The sequence below is a fragment of the Chiloscyllium plagiosum genome, unplaced genomic scaffold (genome assembly GCF_037043375.1).
Source record: "Chiloscyllium plagiosum isolate Xiang-an unplaced genomic scaffold, Cpla_swu_hap1 HiC_scaffold_1, whole genome shotgun sequence".
Lineage (NCBI taxonomy): Eukaryota > Metazoa > Chordata > Chondrichthyes > Orectolobiformes > Hemiscylliidae > Chiloscyllium > Chiloscyllium plagiosum.
The window spans coordinates 77,891,271-77,917,352 of NW_028270139.1; the positions used below are offsets into that span (position 1 = coordinate 77,891,271).

The window sequence follows — 26,082 nt, forward strand, 5'->3', positions numbered from 1 at the left end:
GCAATTTCCTGATTCTAACTTAGACCACTAGTTCATAAGACCATAAAACACAGAAGTTATGCTATTCAGCCTGCTCCGCCATTCATTAAGATCATGGCTGATCTGATAATCCTCAACTCCACTTAATTGTCTTTTCCTCTTGACCCTTTGATTCCATTACTATTTTGAAAATGTGTATCACAGCTTTCAATATACGTAAGTGTCCAGCCTTGACAGCCCTCTGGTAACTGATTACACAAATTCATTACCCTCGAAGAAATTCCTCTTCATTTCTACCTTAAATATGTAACTCCTTTATGAAACCTGGTCCTAAACTTTCCCATAAGGGAAAAAAAACCTTTCCACATCAATCTGTCAAGTTGCTCATATTCTTCTACATTCCAACGAGTATAGGCCCAACCTACTGAAACTCTCACAATTACAGAATACTTAAGTGTAGAAAGAAGTATTCAGCCCATTGGGTTAGCACTGACCCTCTGAACAGTATCCCACTCACACTCCATAATTCTGTATGGAGTTTTACTATAGTTAACCCACATAACTTGCACATCCCCGAATAACAATGGGGCAATGTTTAGCATGGTTTATCCACCTAACCTGCAGATCTTTGTACTGTGGGAGGAATCTGGAACACTCAGAAGAAACCCACGTAGAGATGGGAAGAACATGCAAACGTCTTAAAGATAGTTGCCCAAGGCTGGATTTGAAACTGGGCCCCTGGTGCTGTGAGTCTGCAGTGCTAACTACTACCACGACGCTGTCCACTCTTCTCAAAAGAAAATCTTTCCATACCTGGGTGAACCTTCTCTGGATTGCCAATGCCAGTATATCGTTCCTCAGATAAGGAGCCCAAAATGGTTCACAGTATCCCAGCTGTGATCTGACTAGTGCCTTGTTCCATTTGTCTTTCCTATTGCCTGCTGAATTTGGATGGTAGCTTGTGTGATTCATGCACAAGGATTCTCAAATCCCTCTGTTCTGGAGCTCTGTGCAGTCTTTCTCCAGTTAAATAATATTCAGTTTCTTTATTCTTCCTGCCTAAGTACGTAACCTCATATTATTGACAATGTATTTCATTTGCCAAGCTTTTGCCTACCCACTTCATCTGTTTAAATCCTCTAGAGACTCTATCATCCTCAGTACTGGGCAAAAGTGAGGACAGAAGATGCTGGACATTAGAGTCAAGATTAGAGAGTGGTACTGGAAATGCACAGCAGGTCAGGCAGCATCAGAGGAGCAGGAAAATCAATGTTTCAGACAGGAGCCCTTCATTAGGGGATTCCTGATGAAGGGCTCCTGTCCGAAACATCGTTCTGACCTGCTGTGCATTTCCAGTACCACTCTCATCACCCTCACTACTGCCTTGCCACTCATTTTGAGTCATCTGCAAACTTGGCTATAGTACATTCACTTTCCTCATCCAAATCAGTAACATACATTTTGTAAATAATTGTGACCATAGCAATGGTCCCTGTGACTTACCACTAGTAAAAGGTTACCATCCTGAAAATGCCTTCCTTATCCTAACTGTGTTTTATTAGTTAGGGTCGAAGAGTGTAGTGCTGGAAAAGCACAGCTGGTCAGGCAGCATCCAAGAAGCAGGAAAATCAACGTTTCATACCCTTCATCATTCCTGAAGAGGGGCTTATGCTCGAAACATCAATTCTCCTGCTCCTCAGATGCTGCCTGACCGGCTGTTCTTTTCCAGTATCACACTTTTCGACTCTGATCTCCAGCATCTGGAGTGCTCACTTTCTCCCTCCTTTTATTGGTTAGCCAATCCTTTATCCATGCTGCCAATACCATGAGCTCTTATTTTATTAAATAGTTGTGTGTGTGTGTGTGTGTGTGTGTGTGTGTGTGTGTGTGGTATCTTATCAAACACTTTATGAAAATTCAAATATATTACATCCCCTTTATCCTGCTCGTTAACTCAAAAGAATTCTCATTAAATTTGTCAGGCATAATATCCTCTTCATGAATCCTTGTCAACTATGTATTTCAAAATATTCTGTTACATCCTTTATCACAGATTAATATTGTACAGATAACATATTAAGCTAACTAACCTGTAGTCATCTATTATACAACAAAGAAGTGTGGATGCCGGAGATCGGAAACAAAAATAGAAATTGCTGAAGAAACTCAGCATCAGGGAAGAAAGCAGAGTTAATGTTAACTTTGGTGACTGTACAGTTCGGATGACGCTAACTCTGCTTTTTTTCCTACAGATGCTGCAAAACATGCTTAGTTTCTCCAACAATTTATATTTTGCTATACTCCCCTGTTATTTGTTTCCTTCTTCTTTTGAATAAGGGTGTTACATTAGTAGTTTTCCAATTCTCTGGGACCCCTGGAAAATTACTACCAGTGCATCACTATCTCTACAGCTACTTTCCTTAATATCAGAGAATCCATCCGATCAGGTCCAGGAGACTTATTGATCTTTAGCCCCATTTGCTTCCCAAGTTTTTCTCTAGTGACAGTTATTTATTTCCACTCCTCTTTGTGCCCCTTGATTATTTAATAGTGCCCCTTGATTATTTAGTAATGTTGAAATACTAATAGTGTCTTCTTCTGTAGAAACTAATGCAAGTACTTATTCAATTCTTCTACATTTCCTGGTTCCTCATTATTCTTTTCCCAGCCTCCAAGGGGTCTACAATTCACTTTGGTCCATCTCTTCCTTTTTACATTTTTTAAAAAAATTCTTTCTGTCCATGTTGATATGACTATTTACACTCAATAGTTTATTTTTTCCCTAATTACTTCTTTTGCTGATTTTTAAAAAATTTCCAAATCCTCTGACTTACCAATAATCTTTGCTACAGTGTATGTTTTCTCTTTCAATGTGATGCTTTCCTTAATGTCCCTGGCTAACCATACTTGGTTTATCCCCTTCATAGGATCCTTCTTCCATACTGTGAGCCATTAACTACTTTCTTAAACATCTACCACTGTTCCTAAACCATCTTAGCTGATAAAACTCCTTTCTCAGTCCACCCAAAGCAGCTCACCCCTCATTCCTCATACCCTTATGTAAGCTTAGAACAGTTGTTATCAAACCAAGTTCTTCCCTCTAAAACTGAATACTAAATTCTACCATGTTATGGTCACTGTTCCCTATGGAACCTTTCATTCTGACATAATTTATTAAACCTCTTTCATCATACATCACCAGATCCAAAACAGCCTGATCCCTGCTTGAATCCACATGCTATTCTAGGAAACTATCCAATGTGCACTTAAGGAATTATTCCTCATGGTTTTCTTTGCCAATATAACTATCTAATCTACACAAGTCTTAAAGTTGCCCATAATTAATGTACTGTAATTGTTACATGTCCTCAATATCTCTGGATATTCTCTATCTCATTGGATAGCTAGTTGGGGGACCTATAAACCACTACCACCTTTTCCTTTTTGGTTCCTAGCTCCACCAATACAGATTGTACATCTTTCGGTTCAAGATAATCTTGCTATCGTACTTAGTCCATTCTACATGAACAATGCTACCCTACCAGTCTTTTCTTCTTGTCAGTCCAAAGACCATGTGATATAACAGCAGAATTAGGTCATTCACCCATGCTGCACTTTCCTATTTCACTTTGGGAATAATTTTCTAAATAGCTGTCCTGTAATGCTGGCATACCCTATTGCTTATTAAGCTTATATTTCCCCTATCCTAACATTTCCATCTTCACCGCTCCCAAACAACACTCCACCCGAAATTACTTTGAAGCTGTCTCTACAGCGTTAGTTGTTTGATTTGCCAGGACATTGATCCCAGCAGAGTTCAAGTGAAGCCCCTCCCACCAAAAACAGCTCCCTTCTATCCTAGTACAGATGCCAGTTCTCCATGAACTGAAACCCATTCCACCCCCACCAATCTCTCAGCCACGCATTTAACCAGACTTTATTTACCCTATGACAATTTGTCTATGGCTCAGCTCCTTTAGTAAAAAAGGCAGCAAAGAAATAAGACTGAATGGATCATCTGGCATTGACCTAGATATTCAAAAAGACAAAAGCAGAAATAGCCCTGTTGATCCTGCAATGTCCTCCTTACTAATGTCTGGGGGCTAGTGACAAAATTGGGAGAGCTGTCTCAGACTAGTCAAACAACAGCACAGTCATACTCTCAGAATCATACCTGACTGACAATAACCCAGACATTACATTGCCGTTTATGTCCTGTCCTATTGGCACAGTGTTATACAGTTGGAAAAGAGTTGCTCTGGGAATCCTTAACACTTACTTGTCCCCATGAAGTCTCATGGCTTCAGGTTAAACATGGGCAAGGAAACTTCCTGCTGATTACCATCTGCCGCCCTCCCTTGATTGATGAATCAGTACTTCTCCATGTTGAACAACACTTGGAGAAAGCACGGAGGGTGGAACGACCACCAACAAGAGTAGGGATGCAGCAGCACTACTGCTTGGGCCCTGAAAGGACACAGCTGATGGATTGGGCCTGTGGCAGGTGACGGAAAACATACTTTACTTGGCTGCAGATGAATCTGGTCAAGATTGTAATCTGTATCAGTAATAATGACCACTGCACAGCTATTGTAGAGACAAAATTCTGCATTCATATTAAGAATACTCTACCTTGTGGCACTATCACAGTGTTAAATGGAACAGGCTTCAAACAGATTTAGCAACTCAAGGCTGGGCATTCATGAGGTGCTGTGGGCCATCAACAGCAGAATTGTACTCCAGCATAATCTATAATCTTATGGCCCAGTATACTCCCCACTCAACCATTACCATCAAGCCAATGGATCAACCCTAGTTCAATGGAAACTGCAGGAGGGCATGCCAGGAGTAGCACCGGGCATACCTAAAAATGAGGTGTCAACAGAGTGAAGCTACCAAACTTGCCAAACAGCATAAGCAGCAAGTGACAGAGAATTAAGCAATTCCACAAATAACAGATCATATCTAGCTCTGCAGTCCTGCCACATCCAGTTGTGATGGATGGGCAATTAAACAACTGACTTGAGGAGGCAACTCCACAAACATCCCCAAATCAATGATGGAACAGCCCAAAATGATAAGGCTGAAGCATTCGTAGCACGTCTGACTGAAAATTGCTGAGTGTATAATCATCTCGACATCCTCCAGTGGTCCCCAGCAATACAGATGCCAATCTTCAGCTAATTTGAATCACTCCACATGATATCAAGAAATGGTTTAAGGCATTGGATAGTCCAAAGGTTTTGGGACCCTGACAACATTCCGACAATAGTTCCGAAACCTGTGCTCCAGAACTTGCCACTGTCTTAGCCATCACAGTTACAACTCTGTAATCTACTGGTCAATGTGGAAAATTGCCTAGGTGTGTCCTGAACACAGAACAGGACAAATACAACCGAGCCATCACTCTATTCACTCTATCAATCATCAGTAAAATGATGGAAGGTGTCATTAACAGTGCTACCAAGCTGCTCCTGCTCAACAATAACCTGCTCAGTGACGCCCAGTTTGTGTCGCCCCCAAAGCCATTCAGTCCTTAAACCTAATTACAGCCTTAGTTCAAATACAGACAGAAAAGAGTTGATTTCTGGGAGAGATAGCCCTTGATGTCAAAGCCACATTCAAACAAGTGTGGCATCAAGGAGCCCTCACAAAACTGGAATCAATGGGTATCGGGGCAAACGTTCCACTGGTTGGAGTCATAACTGATACACAGGAAGATATTGTGGATGTTGGAGGCCAGTCATCTCAGTTACAGGACATCTCTGCAGGAGTTCCTGAGAGCAGTGTCCTAGGCCCAACCACGTTCACCTGCTTCATCAATGACCTTCCCTCTAAATTAAGGTTAGAAATGGGGATGTTCGCTAATGATTGCACAACGTTCAGCACCATTCAGGAGTCCCCAAATACTGAAGGAGTCCACATTCAAATGCAGAAAGATCTGGACAATATCCAGGCTTGGGCTGACAACTAGCAAGTAACATGCGTACCATACAAATACAAGATACTGACCATTTCCAAGAAGAGACAATTCCACTACTGCCCCTTGACATTCAATAATGTTACTTTCATTGAATACCCCACTATCAACATTCTTGGGGGGGGGGGGGGAGAAAAAAAGAGAAAGAGAGCTATTACCATTGACCAGAAACTCAATTGCACTCATCTGATAAACACTCTGGCTTCAACAACAGGTCAGAGGCTCAGAATACAGTAGTGAGTAACTCACAGCCTGACTCCTCAAAGCCTATTCATCATCTACTAGGCACAAGTCAGGAGTGCACCTCCAACAACACTGAAGAAACTTTACACCATCCAAGACAAAATAGCCCACATGATTGGAACCACATCCACTCCCTTCACCACCGACACTCAGTAGCAGCAGTGTGTCCCATCAGCAAAATGCACTGCAGAAAGTCACTGATCCTTAGACAGTACCTTCCAAACCAATGACAACGTATACCTACTGCCCTTGTCCTTTTAGATACATAGGAATACCAACACCTGCAAGTTTCCCTCTAAGTCACTAGCCATCCTGATTTGGAAATATAATCGCTGATGCTTCACTTTTACTGGGCCAAAATCCTGCGATTTCCTCCCTAATGCTATTGTGAGGCAATCTACAGCACGTGTACTGCAAAGTTTCAAGGCAGCAGCTCACCACCACCTTCTCCAGGACAACAAAGGAGGGACAATAAATGCTGGCCAGCCAGCAGTACTAATGTCACACAAGTGAATTTTTTAAAATCCATAGATCATTGGAAGTTCTGCTTTCTAACTTAGCTCTTGACTGTTTAAAGTCTTTCAGTAAAACCTCCTTTCTAGTCCGACCAATGTCATTGGTACTAATGTTGATGACGATCACTCAATCTCACCCCTTCCTCTCTAAATTCTTTTCTAGCTCCAATGACAACACCCCTTCAGGATTCCTGCTCATGGCTGCAGCAAACAGAATCCATCCCCCTAATTTTACAATCCCCATCACAGCTATGATCCTATTTTCTTCCTTCCCCCACTTGAATGGCACCTTGTACCAAGGTGCCATGTTCAGTTTACTCATCCTCCTGCAGTCCCCACTCTCATCCACACAGCTTGCAAGAACCTGGTAACTACTGGATAATTGCAGGAGCTAAGGCACCTCAATTTTGACACACTGTGTCATCACATCTGCCTTACCTGTAATCACACCTTCCTGTTTCTGATCAAAGATTAATTTTGAACTCCTTAATCTGAGGGGTGTGACCACCCTTTGGAGTAATGTGTCCTTCCCTAATGTGGTGCAATGTCTGCAGCTCAGATTCCAGTCATTGTTGAATATTGACATCGCACAATCACTCCTCATTGTTTACAAAATAGCTGAAGACCAAAAAGAGTATTAGTATCTTGGAATGGGGGTGTGAGGAAGAGAAGGGTAGGCCAGTGGGTGAGTCACAGTCAAAGATAACCAACACACACCTGGAGACAAACAGCCTCCTTCTGTGCTATAACCATTATCTAGGCCAATATAATACTGAATGAATGCCATGTTGTTACAAGTACTACTTAAGGATGAGGTATTAAACTAAGAGCTCAACAACTTGCTGAGGTGAACATAAACCATTTCATGATAATATTCAAAGATGACTGAACGTTCTACCTAATATGCATCCTTCAAGCTATCTTGGGTTATAGACCAAAAGATAATCGGACCATAAGACATATGAGCAGAAATCAGGCCATTTAGCCCATCAAGTCTGCTCTGCTATTCAATCATGGATGATAAGTTCTCTACCCTATTCTTTTGTTTTTCACCATAACCCATGATACTCAAGAACCTCTCAGTCTTAAATAAACTCAATGACCTGGCCTCCACAGCCTTCTGTGAATTCCATAGTGCATTCCATAGAATCATTCAACATTGCTGTTTGCAATTTGATTCCTGCAGAATAACAATTACCGCACAGTTATTTATTTTGAAAAGCATGCGTGGACATCATGAAGTTGAGAGATATACTTTGGAAATGCAAAATCCGTAGTTTGTCTTTTCTAGTTCCCTCATTTATGAAATTAATTAGTTCAATTGGGGTGCAGAGTAGGACAAATAAAGGAGTTGTATTCAATTTATATTGAAATGTGTTAAGATTATCATGCACGGTGATATTTATGTACTCTATCAGCAAATCTAACATTTCAAACTTTGAGAAAATATTTTTTTATCAGTATATGTTTACACACTAGCACCATTTTCACTTATATCCAGAGGGATTGGATCACATGCAGGCAAATATGATGAGCTTAAGACAGCATCACAGTCGATACAAATTTTCAACCGAAGGGCCATTCTTGTACTATACTGTTCTAAGTAAGTACTCTTACACACAACTCTACATTTTTATTTCCCCATCATCTATTTCTGTGGAGGAGTATTTTACTGATTGGAGGTCTTGTTCTTGCAAGGATCAGTGCATGGACTTCTGTTATTTGTAATATATACAGAAATGACTTCGATAAAAATGTTGATGATTTGATTAGTAAGTTGACAGATGACACAAGTATCCTTTAAATTGTGAACCATTTCTTTCCTTTCTTTTAGGTTGTTATCGTGTCTCCCCTCCTCTCCTCCCGCCCCCAACCCACCTGTCTTTTCAAGTCTGACGTGTGACATACCATTTATATGCCATTCTCAAATTCCAATCACTTGGGTAAAACTACTAATACCTTTTCTCACCAGCACCCTACATCCACCACTCCTACCACCACCCAAACAATAGCATAACTGCTGCCCCCTCCACATTTTACTTCAGCTCTTATGATCTAGATTCAAAATGTCAGCTTGCTGTCTCTCCATGGATGCTGTCTGACTTGATGTGATCTCGAGCATTTGTTGTTTTCAGTACAAATTCCAGCTCAGCAGTAATTTGTTCCCTCTAAACCTTTCTTGTCCGTACACCTGTCCAAATGCCATTTAAATGTTGTAATTGCATCTGCACCTACCATTTCCTTTGGCAGTTCATTCCACATATGTACTACTCTGTGTGGAACAAGTTACCTTTCTGGTCCCTTTTAAATCTTCCCCTCTCATCTTAGACCAATGCCCTTTGCTCTTCACCTTATTAATACCCCTCAAATCTCCACAAGGTCACCCCTTCACCTCCTATGCTCCTGGAAAACAAATCTCAGCCTATCCGGCCTCTTTTATAAACCAAACCTCCAGTCTCCAGGTCCTTGTAAATCATTTCTGTACCTTTTCCAATTTAATAAGATTCTTCCTTGCGAAGGGTGACCAGAATTGTATGCAGTACTCCAAAACAGGGCTCACCAATTTCCTGTACAGCCATAACATGACATCCTAACTCCTATACTCAATGCTTTGCTCAAGGATTTAAGATGAGAGGGAAAACATTTAAGGGAGATAGAACATAGAACATAGAACATAGAAGAATACAGCGCAGTACAGGCCCTTTGGCCCTCGATGTTGCGCCGATCCAAGCCCACCTAACCTATACTAACCCACTATCCTCCATATACCTATCCAATGCCCGCTTAAATGCCCATAAAGAGGGAGAGTCCACCACTGCTACTGGCAGGGCATTCCATGAACTTACGACTCGCTGAGTGAAGAACCTACCCCTAACTTCAGTCCTATATCTACCCCCCCTTAATTTAAAGCTATGCCCCCTTGTAATACCCGACTCCATACGCGGGAAAAGGTTCACACTGTCAACCCTATCTAACCCCCTAATCATCTTGTACACCTCAATCAAGTCACCCCTAAACCTTCTTTTCTCTAATGAAAACAGCCCCAAGTGTCTCAATCTTTCCTCATACGATCTTCCTTCCATACCAGGCAACATCCTGGTAAACCTCCTCTGCACCCGTTCCAGTGCCTCCACATCCTTCCTATAGTATGGCGACCAAAACTGCACACAATATTCCAGACGCGGCCGCACCAGAGTCTTATACAACTGCATCATGATGTGCGAGCCAAGTTTTTTATTGAAACAGAGACAGTGGTAGGTGCCTGGAATGCACTACCAAGGGAGGATTGTTTTGATAGGAGTAGATATGTTAGCAAAGTTCAGCAGCATTTAGACAGAAAAATGAACAGGCAGAGAATAGATGGATACAGACCATTTGCAGCTAAAACAGGATTAAATTTAACATTGCATCATGGGCAGCAGAGACAAATTGTTTCTGTGTTCTTCTGTTCTATTAACTATTACCAGTAAATCACTAGTGTTTTCCTAAATGATTTATTTACATGTCAACTCGGCAAGGGCAATGCAAATCATCAAAAGCTGAGGGAGATGGTGCTGGAGATAACTTAAAAATGCAGTTTGAAGGGGACACTGCCACCATTCGTAATGTGGAAGAGTTGGTGCTGGACTGGGTTGGACACCACCAGGTCATAGAACATCAGATTTATTTGGAAGCACGAGTTCATCATGAACTACCTGATAAGGAGCAGTGCTCTGAAAGTTAGTGCTTCCAAATAAACCAATTGGACTATAACCTGGTGTTGTGTGATTTTTAACACCATTCAAAAAGGTAACCATTAACCTCACCTGGCTCCAATTGACTGGAAACTGCACGATTCAGAAGAAACCACCCATCCTTCAGTTTCTGTTTCATTGTATGCCTCTCCTGTATTCAAAAGTGCAAAAACATCTAAATAAAAATGTATAAAGCATGCAATTATACTTATGTATAAAGCATGCAATAATCCTAAATTCCACTGTCAAACTTTCTAATCAGAAATGAATGTAATGCGATAAGACTATTAAATAATTTGTTAAAAATAATTCTGAATTCTCTCCCTTTATAATTACAAAAACACATGTGCCAACATTCTCTTTTTGCTTTTCAAAATTAATATCAAAGGAAAACTGAACTTATCTATCCTCTGCAACTACCCCTTCTTTATTCATGGGATGTGGGCATTGCTGGCTCAGCCAGAATTTACTGCTCACCCCTAATAGCTCCCGGAAGGCAGCTAAGAGCCAACCATGTTGCTGCTGGTCCAAAGTTACAGTAGGCCAAATGAGACAAGGATGGCAGATTTCCCTAAAAGGCATCAGGGAACCAGATTGGTTGCCATTACGCTAACTTCTTGTCCCAGTCTTTTTAAATTCAAATTTCACAATGTATCAGGTGGCATTCAAACCCATGTCCATTACCACTACACCACTATATATATATTTATGGTTATGTTTATATTTTCATAATGCAAATTATGTTAACTAATTCTGCATCCTCATTGAGTGGGTTTTGTTTTAACAGAAATTGATAACTGTGTTACTTAAATCTAACATACAGAAAGCAAAGAATTGGCCACATCAGAACTGACGTATATTATTTTATGTTGTGACCAGTACGGAGAATGAAAATGCATTTATCCCAACTTAGTCATATAAAAGTTTGTTAACTGAACCCCTCCTCTGTTCCACTAATGCTATTCATTTGTTATCCCATTCTATGAAAATATCCTTGCACATTTCTATTTCTTTTAAACTATGTGCAAACACAGCTCTGTTCCTCATCTCATCACCATCATTTCTGAATTTAAAGCAGGTCTTGGTTGTAGATTTTCTCTTGATACAGAAAAAGTTGTATACACTTGATATACAGCTCCAGCCATCCATAATTTCTCTCAAATCTATCCCTCCTGCCAGACCACTTGTCTGATATCAAATCCTAAATGAAACAAAGCTTCCTCCTGCTCAACACCAACAAGAGAGTGATGTAACCATCTCTTACATTGATCACAAACTCTGCCACTGCTTCTATATATTCCCAGATCACGTACTCAGACATAACCTTCTACTGCTAGAACATATAATGTAATTTATCTTCACTACTGACAAGCATGATTACTCCTTAAATATTTTCCTCTCTGGCCTCCCATTTCCCACCCTCCATAGGTTTAATCGATTCCAAGCAACCATCATAGTTGCCCTCAATAGTATACACATTTCTGTCACTTCTCTGACACCACCGCACCCCCCCCCCCCTCACAAAGTGATGATAGGACTCCCCTTTGTCCTTATCTAGTACCAGAAAGGGTTCAGAAAAGCTTTACAAGGATGTTGCCAGGGTTAGAGGATTAGGCTGGGGCTATTTTCCCTGAACTGTCAGAGGCTGAGGGGTGACCTTACAAATGTTTATAAAATCACGAGGAGCCTGGATTGGGTGAAGAGTCAAGGTCTTTCCCCCAGAGTAGGGGGGTACAAAACTAGAGGGCATAGGTTTATGGGGAAGATTTAAAAGGGACACAAGGGGCGCAAGGGGCAACTTTTCTTGCAGAGGTTGGTGTGTGTATGGAATGAACTGCCAGAGGAAGTGGTGGAGGTGTATACAATTACAACATTTAAAAGGCGTTTGGATGGGTACATGAAGAGGAAGGATTGAGGGATATGGGCTAAACGCTGGTAAATGGGACTAGATTAATTTAGAATATTTGGTCGGCATCGATGAGTTGGACCAAAGAGTCTGTTTCCATGCTGTACAACTCTATCTGTATAAAATAGATCATTTATGCCCCCTCCAGCATGATACCACCAAACAGATCTTCCCCTTCCTACTCTTTTTAAGTATACCCTCCCCAAAATCACCCCATCCATGTTCTCCTCCCATAGCATCTTTGCACACAATGTAATACCTCCCCTCTCCTCACTGTTCAAGGCCTCAAACCCCTTCTGGTGAAGTAGCAATTTATATATATTTTCAGTCCTATATGTAGTACTTGCTTCACAATTTGGAGTCAAAAAAAACGTGGCGTTGGGAAAGCACAGCAGCTCAGGCAGCATTCAAGGAGCATGAGAATCGCTGTTTCGGGCATAAGTACTGGACCCTCTAGACCAAGTGCAGAATGGGTGACTGACTGTGAAACATCTCCATTCAGTACGCAAGGTTGACTGCAATCTTCCAGAGGTCTGCCGTTTTCATTCTCCACCTTGCTCTGACATCAGTTTTTGGCCTATTGCATTGTTTCACTTAGGTTCAAACACAAGCTCAAGGAACACCACCTTATACTTCAGTTAGTCACTTGAGGACTCAAAAGGTGAGTTCAACAATTTCAGAACGTAAACCTAATCTTCCCATTTTGTTTATTTTCCTTGCACATTTTGGTTGTGCTTTTTTTTGCTTCCCTAGGTACATTTTTTGTCTCTTTATTTACTTTATTACCTCATCACCATTTAATACAATCACACAGTAGAGAAGAGGCCTCTGTCAATCGAGCCTGCATTGACAAAAACTTTCTATAAATCTACAGTAGTCGATCACTTTCCAGAACTTGACCTGTAGCCTTTAATGTAATGACATTTCAAATGCTCATTCAAAAATGTTATAAAAGGTTCTGAGATTTCCCATTTCAACTACCATCCTAGGCTGTGTTCCACATTCCCACCACTGTCTGAGTGAAGAGGATACTTCCTCAAATCCTCTCTAAACCTCTTGCCTTTCAACTTAAAATTATGCCCTCTTATTGATCCATCAAGTAAGGGGACCAGCTGCTTCCTGTCCAATCTGTTGTGCCCTCATAAATCTTATATACCACAATCAGACCGCTCCCCCCCCGCCCTCAGCTTTCTCTACTCCAAGCTTCCTAGTGTCCTGCCATTCACTGAAGATTCCTTTGTCTTGTTACTTCTTCCAAAGTGCATCACCTCACACTTATCAGGGTCAAGTTCCATTTGCCACCTATCTGTCCATCTGACCAATTCATTCATGTCCTCCTGTAACCCACGACCTTCTTCCTCACTATCAACTACCCAGTCAACCTTGCGTTATCCATAAACTTATGAGCTCCCTTCATTTTCTTTTGTATGATTATATATTGTATATATTACAAACAAAAAAAAAGAGCCCAATACCTATCCCTGTGGTATACAGTGAACACTACCATCTAGTCACACAAGCAGCCTTTACCAACATTCTCCACCTCCTACCACTGAGCCAATTTTGCATACAATCTGCCAAGCTATCCTGGATCCCATATGCTTTTACATTCTTTATCAGTGACCCCTGTGGTACCTTGTCAAAGGCTTTGCTGAAATCCAAATAAGCTACATCAACTGCACTATCCCCATCTACATGTTGAGGTTAATGATCGAGTTTTGATTACTCGGGTCAAGTTGGCATAAGGAGGGAGGAAGTTTTTAAGATTAGATTAGATTCCCTATAGTGTGGAAGTAGGCTCTTCTGCCCAATAAGCCCACACTGACCCTCCAAAGAGTAATCCACTCAGGCCCATTTCTCTAACACTATTGGCAATTTAGCATGGCCAATTCACCTGACCTGCTCATCTTTGGACTGTGGGAGGAAACCGGAGCACCCAGAGAAGACCCATGCAGACATGGGGAGAAGGTCTGTGTGGAGTTTGCAGTCACCTGAGGCTGGAATTGAACCCGGGTCCCTGCGCTGTGAGGCAACAGTACTAACCACTGAGTCACCGTGTTATTGTGTATTCTAAAAGGCATTAAAGGTGGACGAGTCCTCAGATCTGGAAAGGATCTATCCCAGGTTACTGAGGGAAGTGAGAGGAAATAACTGGGGCTTTAACAGATATCTTTGCAGGATCCTTGAAAACAAGTCCCAGTGGACTGGAGTATTGCTAACATTGCCCCCTTGTTTAAGGAGGGACCACGGATAATCAGTAATTACAGACCTATGAGCCTGACGTCAATGGTAAGAAGTTACTAGAGACGATACTAAGGGATAGGATATATACCCATTTGGGAGAAAGTGAGCTTAACAGTGATAGGCAGCATAGTTTTGTGCAGGAAAGGTCATGTCTTACAAACCTAATAGAAATCTTTGAAGAGGTGACAAAGTTGATTGATGAGGGATGTAGATGAATTATACATGGATTTTAGTAAGGCGTTTGATAAGGTACCTCATGGTAGGGTGATGGAATCACATGGGGTCCATGGTGTTCTAGATAGATGGATAAAGAATTGGTTAGGCAACAGGAGACAGAGTAGTAGTGGAAGGGAACTTCTCAAAATGAAGACCTGTGACCAGTGGTGTCCCACAGGGATCTGTGCTGAGACCACTGTTATTTGTGATATACATAAATGATTAAGGAAGGTGTAGGTTGCCTCATTCGCAAGTTTTCAGATGACACTAAGATTGGTGAGGTAGCAGATATTGAAGGGGATTGTCAGAGAATACAGAATATAGATAGATTGGAGAGTTGGGCAGAGAAATGGAAGATGGAGAGCAGTCTGGACAAATGCGAGGTGATGCATTTGGGAAGATGCAATTCCAGAGTGAATCATACAGTTAATGGAAAAGTCCTGAGGAAAACTTATGTACAGAGAGATCCAGGTATCAGGTTCATTGTTCCCTGAAAGTCACAACGCAGGTCAGTAGAGTGGTCAAGAAGGCATGCGGCATGCTTTCCTTCATCGGACAGGGTATTGAGTACAATAGTTGTCAGGACATGTTACAATTGTATGAGACTTTAGTTTGGCCACATTTGGAATACTGTGTACTGTTCTGGTCGTCACATTACCAAAGGATGTGAATGCTTTGGAGAGGGTGCAGAGAAGGTTCACCAGGATGTTGCCTGGTATGGAGGGTGCTAGCTCTGAGGAGAGATTGAGTAGATTAAGATTATTTTCATTGGAAAGTAGGTTGAGGGGTACCTGATTGAGACCTACAAAATCATGAGAGGTGTAGACAGGGCATTTAGCAAAAAACCCGCCCCGCCCCCCCAACCCCCCACCTCAAAGAGTGGAGAACTTATTTGCTGGGGTCACGAGTTCAAAGTGAGAGGGGAAAAATTTAAGGGAGACATACATGGAAAGGTTCTTCATGCAGAGGGTGGTGGGTACCTGGAATGCATTGCCAGCAGAGATGGTAGGGTCAGGAACGATAGTGTCATTTAAGATGTAGACAGTCACATGAATGGGCAGGGAGCAAAGGGATACAGATCCTTAAAAACAGGTGGCAGATTTAGATAGAGGATATGGGTCAGCACAGGCTTGGAGGGCTGAAGGGCCTGTTCCTGTGCTGTAATGTTCTTTGTTCTTACACACCTGGTCACCTCCTTGAAAAATTCAGTCAAATTTGTTAGACCTGACCTCTGAAATGGTTAGAGATAGTCCTATCTCTGATCAAATTTTGCCACTTCAAGTGAAGATCAATTCTTTCCTTCAGAATTTTCTCCAATAGCTTCCTTACCACAGATATGAGACACACGAGTTTGTAATTTCTTGGTTTCTCTCTCACACCTTCTTGAAAAGTGGAACAATGATTGTTCTTCAGTCCAATGTTCTTCATCCATGTGGCTGGACAGAAATTTAAAAATTTGGGTAGTTTCTTCTCATCTCTCAAAGCAACCTGAGATACAACTCTCTGGACCTGAAGATTTCTCAATTTTTAAGCCCAACAAATACCTCCTCACTCCTTATGTCAAACTGCTCAAATATCACACAGTCCCCACTCCCCAAATTCTGTATCTACATCCTCTTTCTCCAAAATGAAGTATTCATTTAACACTCTACCAACAACCTCTGGCTCCATGCACAGATTGCCTCCTTGGTCCCTAATGGGCCCTATTCTTTCTTTGGTTATTCTCTTTGCTTTGATATACTTAGAGAATATCTTAGAATTCTCCTTAAATCTTCCTCACCAACGTCCCCTCTTTACTTTGGTCTTATAAGACTAACTTTCAGTCAGTCATTCAGTTTCTTGCCTTCCACGTTATCAGAGACGTTCCTTTATTCCAACCATTGCTCAAAGCCTGTTACATCTCTAAATTTCTGAGATGTGATGAAAGATTGTGACCTGAAACAGTAACTCCAGTGCACTTTGTGGTTTTAGGGGCTACTTTTTCATTCTAACCCAGTAATTTGTTAGGTGACAATCATGTCCTAAAACTACCTTCTAATGTTTGTATTGATATTTGGCGTATGTGGACTCCTACAGAAGCACAATTTGAAGAGAATTGATCAACACCCCAATAATTATTAACTCTCCATCAAACATGAAAGCCATAACATACAAGCAAAATATTGATATCCTAACTACCACACTATTAAACTTGGCATAAGACCACAGTTTGAATTAACAAGACAAAGGTTTCTTTACAAAATCACTGACATTCATTCACACATGCAAAAATTCATACCATCCATACCTGCAGAGCTCACATTTAATGCACTTCCATTGCATATTGACAAACCTGGATTTTTAATGAGGCAGTTACTACCCTTTTTATTGCATGTGATTGAAATTCCACAATTGACAGTTTCATTACAATAGCACCCACAGCCACTTCTGCTCCCTGTATTCCTGAACATATGCAACATTAAGCTAGATTCCAAATTAATTTGTGAGTAACTTAATACCACAGTGATTTAAAGTATTTATTTCTCACCAGTTAGGTCAGTCCTCCTTTGTTAACAAGTCTAAAACTGTTCTTGTTTTCCTTTGTATCTTCCCCCTCTACCCTCCCACACCTTGTAGCATCCCTCTCAGTCCGACTGTCACAGCCTCCCTCCCTTTTTCCTTTTCAACCCCTCGCAGCATCCCTTTTTCCCACCTCACCCCAATAACCATCTTTCTCTACTACCATAATCCCCTTGCATTTTCCCTGCCTCCTTACAAACCCCTTTTATAGCCCGTCACACCACACACCTTCCTTGCAGCGTTCCTTCAACTACCCCATTCCCAAACTGAAAAATGGGTGAGGAACAGCCACTTATAATCCAAACTTTCTTTCTCTGTATCATAATTGATTTAGAAAAGCAAGATGGTCATGACTTTTCCCACTATTAACCTGAATTTACTCTTACCAATTCACCAATTGGGGGCACAAAACCAATTTTCTATAGGTAAAATTCTAGATCATTTCAGAAGTATACAACAAACTTTTTTTTTAAAAATACAATATGCTTTAGACTTCAATTTCCATTATTTAAAAATTAGGTTATTTCTCACCTGAACTGTTCAACTTGGATACTGGTACAAGGCGGCCAAGGCATAGAGGACGATTCCCATAAGGATCACGGACAGCATAAATTACATCTTTGTACATAAGTAGCATTGAATAAGAGGTAGAAGTTGCAGTCATCAAAGTTCTAATCCTAGAAATTAAGATTAAAACTCAATAATGTTTAAACCGATTTATAAATCATAATGTATTACTTACCAAATTCACCTGGTTTTATAGTTTTAAGTAGATTTAACCAACTAGTTTTATTGGATAATTTACTACATCTGTGTAATTTAGAGCTCAAATGATGGTCAACTGTTCTTGCTGCAGCACCAGGCCAAGTGTGGTCAACCAATCAGCACTCTGTTATCATGTTGCATAAGATGTTCATTTCTCAAGGTCTGCTTCTTGCATCCTAGTTCTTAAGAGTGCAATCTTTTAGCAATGTTTAATTTAGTGTTATTAATGAGACCCTTTGTGCTAAATTGTCAAAGTTTTTGCAAAGAAAGTCCATATACTACTGTATCTGCATAAGGTACAAATAACAATACATAACTTCTGTTATCGAGAAGTGTATCCCATTTTTGAGGAATTTAGAATGCTATGATTACCAATTTCTGCACTAATCCAATTTACCGTGCCATTTTTGACTATTTACATTCTTAATCACATTCATTATAGAAAGGCAAGCAGATTTACATTTATAAATTGCTTTGCATGACAACTAGACACTCCAAAGCACTTTATGCCAATAATAGTACCTTTTAAAAGTATGGTCACTGTTATAAGAAAGGTGGCAGCCAACTTGCACACAGTGTACTTCCACAAAAACGTGTTAATGACCAGATAATCTTTTTTTCTGCAATGGTAGCAGAGGGGTAAACATGAACCAGAATATCTCACATGCCTTCTTTGAAATAGTGCCAAGGGATCTTTTACATCCACCTAAGCTGGCAAACAGGGCCTTGATTTAACATTTTGTTCAAAAGATTGCACCCGATACAATTACAATATTTAAAAGGCATCTGGGATGGGTATATGAATAGGAAGGGTTTAGAGTGATATGGGCCAATTGCAGGCGAATGGAACTAGATTAGATTAGGATACTTGGACTGAAGGGTGGCGGAGGCTGATACAATTGCAACATTTAAGAGGCATTTGGATGGGTATATGAATAGGAAGGGTTTGTAGGGATTTGGGCCGGGTGCTGGCAGGTGGGACTAGATCGGGTTGGGATATCTAGTCGGCATGGACAGATTGGACCGAAGGGTCTGTTTCCGTGCTGTACATATCTATGACTAACAGTACAGTACTCTCAGTACAGCACTGGAATGTCAAACTTGGCTTTTGCGTTTAAGAGCCCAGAGTGGGGCTTGAACCCAGAATCTTGTAACTCAGAGGCAAGAGTGCTGCTACCAACTGAGCCACGACTGGCAAAGGAATTGTTTTTACGTCATACTAAATCTAAACTACAGTTCAACACGCAAAATGAAAATATGTCCATCTTTTCACTTCAGTTAGTATTGGCTTTAGTTGGCTCACATACATTCTGATCAACACCCAGATATGGTCCAGGTGTTAATTCACAGCAGTTTCCATCGAATTATTTGCTGATGTTCGAAATCCATGAGTGAAGAAAATGATGATTTGTCACAAAACCAAATCAGGATCTTAAGTAAATTCTAAACCTTTTCTGTAATGCTTAGAGGTGCTGTGCTCTCCCCAACTGGAGGTGGAAGTTTTAACAGTTTCCCTGTTCTGAGGAAGGGTCACTAGACCTGAAATGTTAACTTTGATTTTGCTTCACAGATGCTGGCAGACTTGCTGAGCTTTTCCAACAATTTCCGTTTTTGTAGCAGTTTCCCTTACCTGGCCACCCAGTCAGGTAAGTCAGCTTCCTCCTTAGGAGGAGTTAAAGCCAAAAGTTGTATGATAAGTTCACTGTCAGAGCTAGTTGATAATCCAACACCATGTCGTAATACCTATATAAATGGAAAAATGTTTTCAATAAGAGAAACGTATCACTGTCACATCTTAATTCAATGTACATACATAATTCACCATTCTATATTAAGCTTCAAATTATACCTTAATGAAAAAATGCGTTCAATATTAGGCATAATATGCCTTTTGTGCAGATGCTTTAGTGTTAAGGAGGAAGCAGCAGTCTCCAAACAGCATTTTAAATAGAAAGCTAAGGCTGAACAAAAGGGGATAGCAACGACATCAGAACAGGAGGTACTTAGATCAGGCCCTCTCATTTTCAACCTTTTTAAAAATCTGGGTTTTTCATGAAATCTCTACAGTGAAGATCAAGGCCATTTGGCCCATTAAGCATGCACCAACCTTCCAGACCAACCACTCCACCCTAACTCCAGATCCTTCGAAAATAGGTACCAGGTTTTGTTTCCATGCTGTACATCTCTATGACTCTATGACTCCAGACAGAGGATCTAGATTGGCGCAGGCTTGGAGGGCCAAAGGCCCTGTTCCTGTGCTGTAAGTTTCTTTGTTCTAACCCAGTTTTTACCATGGCTAATTCATCTAGCCTACACATCCCTTGACAATGCATGCCAATTTTGCATGGCCAATTTGGACGATGGGAGGAAACCCCGAGCACCCAGCAGAAATCCATGCAGACATAGGGAGGAGATGCAAACTCTAGAGAGAGTCACCCAAGACTAGAATCAAACCCAGGTCCCTGGCAATGTGAGGCACTGTGCTGCGTTTTATTTCCTGAGTTTTTTTGCTCAGCAAGAAAAGATGCTGGATAAAGTCTTGCGTAGCCACAGATTACAGATTCTGATGTACAGTGGAGTTATGAGCCATTTATCAGATTTTATTACATTTTAACCAGAAAATTGAACCTTGAATCTATTCTCAATTACCTATCCTAGTCATTTGCCCAGACAGGATTCACTTATTGAGAATTAATTCACTTTTCAAAATACATTTTTCCTGTGCTGTTCAATTAAATACTATGGAACTGCCATAACGCACCTTCATTTTTAATTTTTTTGCATTTACTAATTCTCCATTGTGAGCTACAGCGATCTTTCCATGAAGAGTTTCCACTACAAATGGTTGACAATTCTGCAATTCAGAAATACCCGATGTAGAATATCGAGTGTGTCCTATTCCCAGGTTTCCATTGCGAAGTTTTTGTATTTGTTCTTCACGGAATGTACTATTTATGAGACCCATTCCCTGTAAAAAGAAATATTTGAATATAAAACTAATTGATAATCTCTATAATTCTTTTCATTCGTTCATGGACTGTGATTTTGCAAGTTACATCAGCATTTATCACCCATCCCCAAATGTACTTGAAAAGGTGGTGTAAGCTGTCTCCTTCAGCTGCTGCAGTCCTTAGAATATAGTGACACCTACAGTGATGTCAGAAACAGAAATCTAGGATCTTGAGCCAGTGACAGTGAAGGAACGGCAATAATAATATAGTTCCAAGTCAGGATGGCGTGTGGCTTGGAGAAGCATTTATAGACATTGGTGCTCCAATGCACCTGCTTCGGTTGTACTACCAGGTGGTAGAGGTCATGGGTTTGGAAGGTGCTGTCAAAAAAGTGAATTACTGCAATGCATCCTGTAGATTGCACACACTGGTGTCTCTGTGTTGGTGGTGAAGAAAGTGAATGCTGAAGGAGAATGAGGTGCTAATCACAAATCGCTTTGTCCTGAATGTTGTCAAGATGCTGACAGATATGCACCCATTCAGGCAAGCAGAAAGTCTTCCATAACACTCCTAAATTGTTTTTTATCAATGGTGGATAGGTGTTAAGGAGACAAGTTACTCGCCACAGAAATCTTAGTTTCTTACTTGCTTTTATATCCTTAGTATTTATATTACTGATCCAGTTCAGTTTCTCAGCAATAGTAATTCCCAAGATGTGATAGTGCAGACTCAGCAATGGCTAGGTTTTCTCCTTTTGGAGATGGTCATTGCATGTGTGGCACATGCATTATATGCCACTTATCAGTCCAAGCCTGGATGTTGCTCAGGTCTTGATGCATATAGTAATGGACTGCTTCAGTACCTGAGGAGTTCCGAGTGGTGCTGAACATGACCATTCCCACTTCTGACTTTATGATGGAAGAGATGTCATTGACAAAGCAGCTGAAAATGGTTGGGCCGAGGACACTACCCTGAAGAACTCCTACAGTAATGTCCTCGGATGAGATGATTGACCTCCTGCAGTTATAATCATCTTCCTTTGTGCTAGGTAGCCAGATAAAAATTAAGCTTTTGAAAGGAAACAAAAGTAACTAACTGCCTTTCAATTAAACAAATGTCTTTATCTACAATTTTTGGAGATCTTATAACGTTATCAAGTAACTTGTCAGATTTTATGTACATTTATGCATTCTACACCTAGAACTGCCAAATAACTATTCTGAGACTTTACTTCAGCTGTACTTAAAAAGTGAAAACAAGTGGGAAATTATATTTTTATAATCTGCTGTTTAAACACCATGAGTTGTTGACTATTGCAGCATTTCCTTTGGGGAAATGAAAAGACTATGTTGTACAATAACAAGAATTTAGATCCTGCCTAAAATCATCAGTTATTTGAAAACTCAGTAAGTCATTAGTTTTCTAACCAAAGAGGCATAGCACAAAGTTCACATTGAAGTATCTTATCTTGTATTTTGAAATTATAACCCCAGGACTTAAAATATTTGTTTAGATCCTACATCAAACCTCAGAGTTGCACAAGTTTTGTCCTGAAGGTTAAAAGGCCTCTGAACTGTGAGGCACTGCTTAAAAATCAACAATCAGAAAAACTAGCTCCAAAATTAAAATGCAAGTCTAATCATACTTGTATAATAAAATGGAAAATTCAATGAATTTAATTTGAAGTAATCACAGCTTATAAAACACAATAAGCACAGTTTATGTTCTGTTAAAAAGTATAAGTGATTTGCTTCATTAGCAGAATCTCTGAACAATATTATTGCAAATAGCTATGCTTCAGCATGTTACAGTATAGCTGAGCAATAATTTTGATATATCTTTAATAACAATTTGCATTTATATTATAAATTTATTATTTAAAAATCCCATGGAGTAGAATCAGACAAAGGTTAATACTGAAGCTAAGACAGCAAGATTTAAATCACATTTTCTTTAATCATTTGATTCCAGAAACCACAGTTAGTGCACAGCTTTCACAACTGGGCGCTGCATTCAAGAGCAGAAGTTAATTTGGAGAGTCTGTATTTAAAATGTAACTTGGTCCCACAGTTCAGCATACAATAAAACACTAGAGTCTACTTTTATCTCTGAACTTTGACTTTAAAGGTTATTTATCTAGTCATTTGAAATAAGCAATTTAAACACAATTGTATAGGTAATTTAAATCAACAGTAAGCAATTTCTAATCAATGGATGACTAAAATGATCTGTAAGAAAATCCGCTCTGGTGCAGAAGGGGATGGTCTCCGGACATTTGGACAAGAGCGTAGGGCTTTATTTTGCAAATGACTGCAGTATACACAGACACTGAATGCACACAAAATATTCCCCTGCTTCAAATGGACACAAAAACCACTGAAATTACAAGGAAAACTACCTATTATTTTCAAACATATTTGCAAAAACAAACATTCAATCAAAATGCAATCTTGGCTTTAGCAGAATCAATTGACTATTGGATTATGAAAAAGGCTTAATGTAGGAAATTCAAATTGAAGCTAATATTGTAGAAGTACTGGAAGGTGACACTCATTTTCTGACAAATATGGAATAATGCAAAAGGAGATGATCTGACAAAAGATTTTTGAAGTCAGTGAAGGTTTATACGTGATAACACTCCATTGCATAATGAAAAGTATACCTTGTGCATCATATATGATGGTGGAGAGCCTCCATTACTTGTCACAATTCCAGCACTTTCTTGACCTCTGTAAAAACATATTTTCAAAAGTTTCAAAAACAACTAGCAATAATGACAGTTTTCTTAATGGAAAATAACAATCCCAAGCTGCTCCATAGCTTTTGAATCTTATGATATATTTTCCTATTGATTTGTTCTGCCACTTCAGTGCACAAGTAAAAAAAAGTGCAAAAAGTAATAGTTATCATATTTACTCTACCAGAGAAAATCCAATATCACAGAGATAAAGCTATTGCTCAAATGGGATAGAGTGATCTCCTGTCAGAGGATTGTGAGGCACTTCTTACATGTTTAGTCAGAATAGAGGGGCAAGATTCCACACTAGATGCAAGTTTCTAGTTTGTTTCAAAGCATCTAGAAGAGTGGTCAGGGAAAAGTGACAACAACATAATTCAAATCAGTTACGAGTTTAGCAGCAGAACAAGAAGGGTTTGTGATACTTTCAGTATACAACATACCTCCAAATAGTGACAGAGAGATTGATAAGGATTGATAACAGAACTTTGAGGGACTTTATCCCCACTGATATTTGGTTATTAATGTAGATCTTGACTTCACTAGTCCTTTGAAATTACATCCTCAGAATTTAAAACGTTTATTTAGCCTCAAAGAAAAGTTGCATAAGTTTTTGGCCTAAATGTTAAAAGGCCTCTGAAATGTAAGGAACAGAAGAATTCCTGAAATGCATTCAAGAGGATTTCCATGATCTGCAAGTTCTTGACCCAACCAGAAAAAAGTGGTGGAATTTGATTTGGTGCTGCGAAATGAAATAGCCCAAGTGGACCAAGTGTTAGAGAACACTTAGCTAGCAGTGATCAGCACATCTTGAGATTTCAAATCAGTAATGAGGAAAAGCAAGGAAAGAGTTAAAACAGAGTGTTTCGATTGGAAGACAGTTTATTTCAATATGACGAGAAGGAATTTAGCCAGGATAAAATGGAATCAAAGTCTGGTTTGAAGAATTGCAATGAAACAACAAGTGAGCTTTATTAAAGAGCTGCTTTGCAGTACAAGGTAGGTACTTTTAAACAAAAGTGATAGGTAGGGCAAATAAAAACAGATCTTCATGGTCGACAGGGGAGATAATTAAAAAGACTGAGAAAGATGCAAGTTATATTTCATATGTGTGAACTAGGTCAAATATAATATTTTACAGGTAAATGAAGAGAAAAATACCACTGGCAAAGAGAATGAGACACGAGAATGCCTAAAGTGGAATCCAAACATTTCTACCCATATGTAAATAATAAACGGACAGCAAGAAGTGGAGGTAGGCATATTAGAGACAAAGATAATATGTATTTTTGCACAGGACAAGGCTAGAACAACTATTGAGTGTTCTGGATTGGTGCTCACTGAAAAAAGAGAGGAATCTAACAAAATACCAATAGTCGTATTCATGGGAATGGACAGGGTGAAAATTAAGGGAGAAGGTACTGGAACAACCGAAAAAACTTCAGCGGAAAAGTCACCAGTCCAGTTGGTTTTCAATCCGGATTTCTGAAGGAAATAGGAATGTGCTAAAATGTCCAAAATTTTAATCAAAACTTTAAGTTATCAATGGAGTCAGTTAGAAATTGTAATTTAAGTAAACTTCTGCCTCAGGTGTACAAAAGATTGCTTGGTGGTACAGAACTTAAATACTGCTGAAAAGAGAGTGACATTTTGCTGAAACTTTTTGCCTTGCGCTCAGAGGCAAATGCAAGAACATCAATTTTCTTCCAATTTATACTATTGGAAGAAAGGGCTGCTAATCGGTTGGCAAGTTATACAGTCAGAGAGATGTACAGCATGGAAACAAGCCCTTTGGTTCAACTTGTCCATGCCAACCAGATATTCTGCATTAATCTAACCCCATCTGTCAGCATTTGGTTAACATCCCTCTAAACCCTTCCTATTCACATACTCTTCCAGGTGCCTTTTAAAATGTTGTATTTGCACCAGCCTCTACCACTTCGTCTGGTAGCTTTATTCATACACGCACCACCCTCTGCATGAAAGGGTCACCCCTTATGTCCCTTTTAAATCTTTCCCTTCTCACCTTAAACCTATGCCCTCTAGTTTTGGACTTCCCTATCTAGGGGCAAAGATAGGTGGCTATCATGGATGGCTAGTCACCCCATCCATGACTCAAAATTTAATGAACTTCTATACGGTCACCATCATCCTCTGACACTCCAGAGAAAATAGGCCCAGCATATTCAGCCTCTCCTGAGAGCTTGAATCTTCTGTGCCTGATAACATTCTTCTAAGTCATTTTTGAACCCT

The 26,082-nt window shown here is 40.0% G+C and overlaps 1 protein-coding gene across 1 annotated transcript in view; it reads right to left on the bottom strand.

The window, feature by feature from the left end:
- The window catches only part of ppat (phosphoribosyl pyrophosphate amidotransferase), a 57,959-nt gene that overhangs the window by 17,004 nt on the left and 14,873 nt on the right, over nt 1-26,082 (bottom strand). Inside the window, exons 2-6 of the mRNA XM_043690405.2 lie at nt 23,755-23,821; nt 20,903-21,109; nt 19,772-19,884; nt 17,908-18,053; nt 10,524-10,602 (exon numbers count right to left, since the gene is read on the bottom strand). Of these exons, the coding sequence (XP_043546340.1) occupies nt 10,524-10,602; nt 17,908-18,053; nt 19,772-19,884; nt 20,903-21,109; nt 23,755-23,821 (612 nt within the window). The remainder of the gene's footprint in view (nt 1-10,523; nt 10,603-17,907; nt 18,054-19,771; nt 19,885-20,902; nt 21,110-23,754; nt 23,822-26,082) is intronic.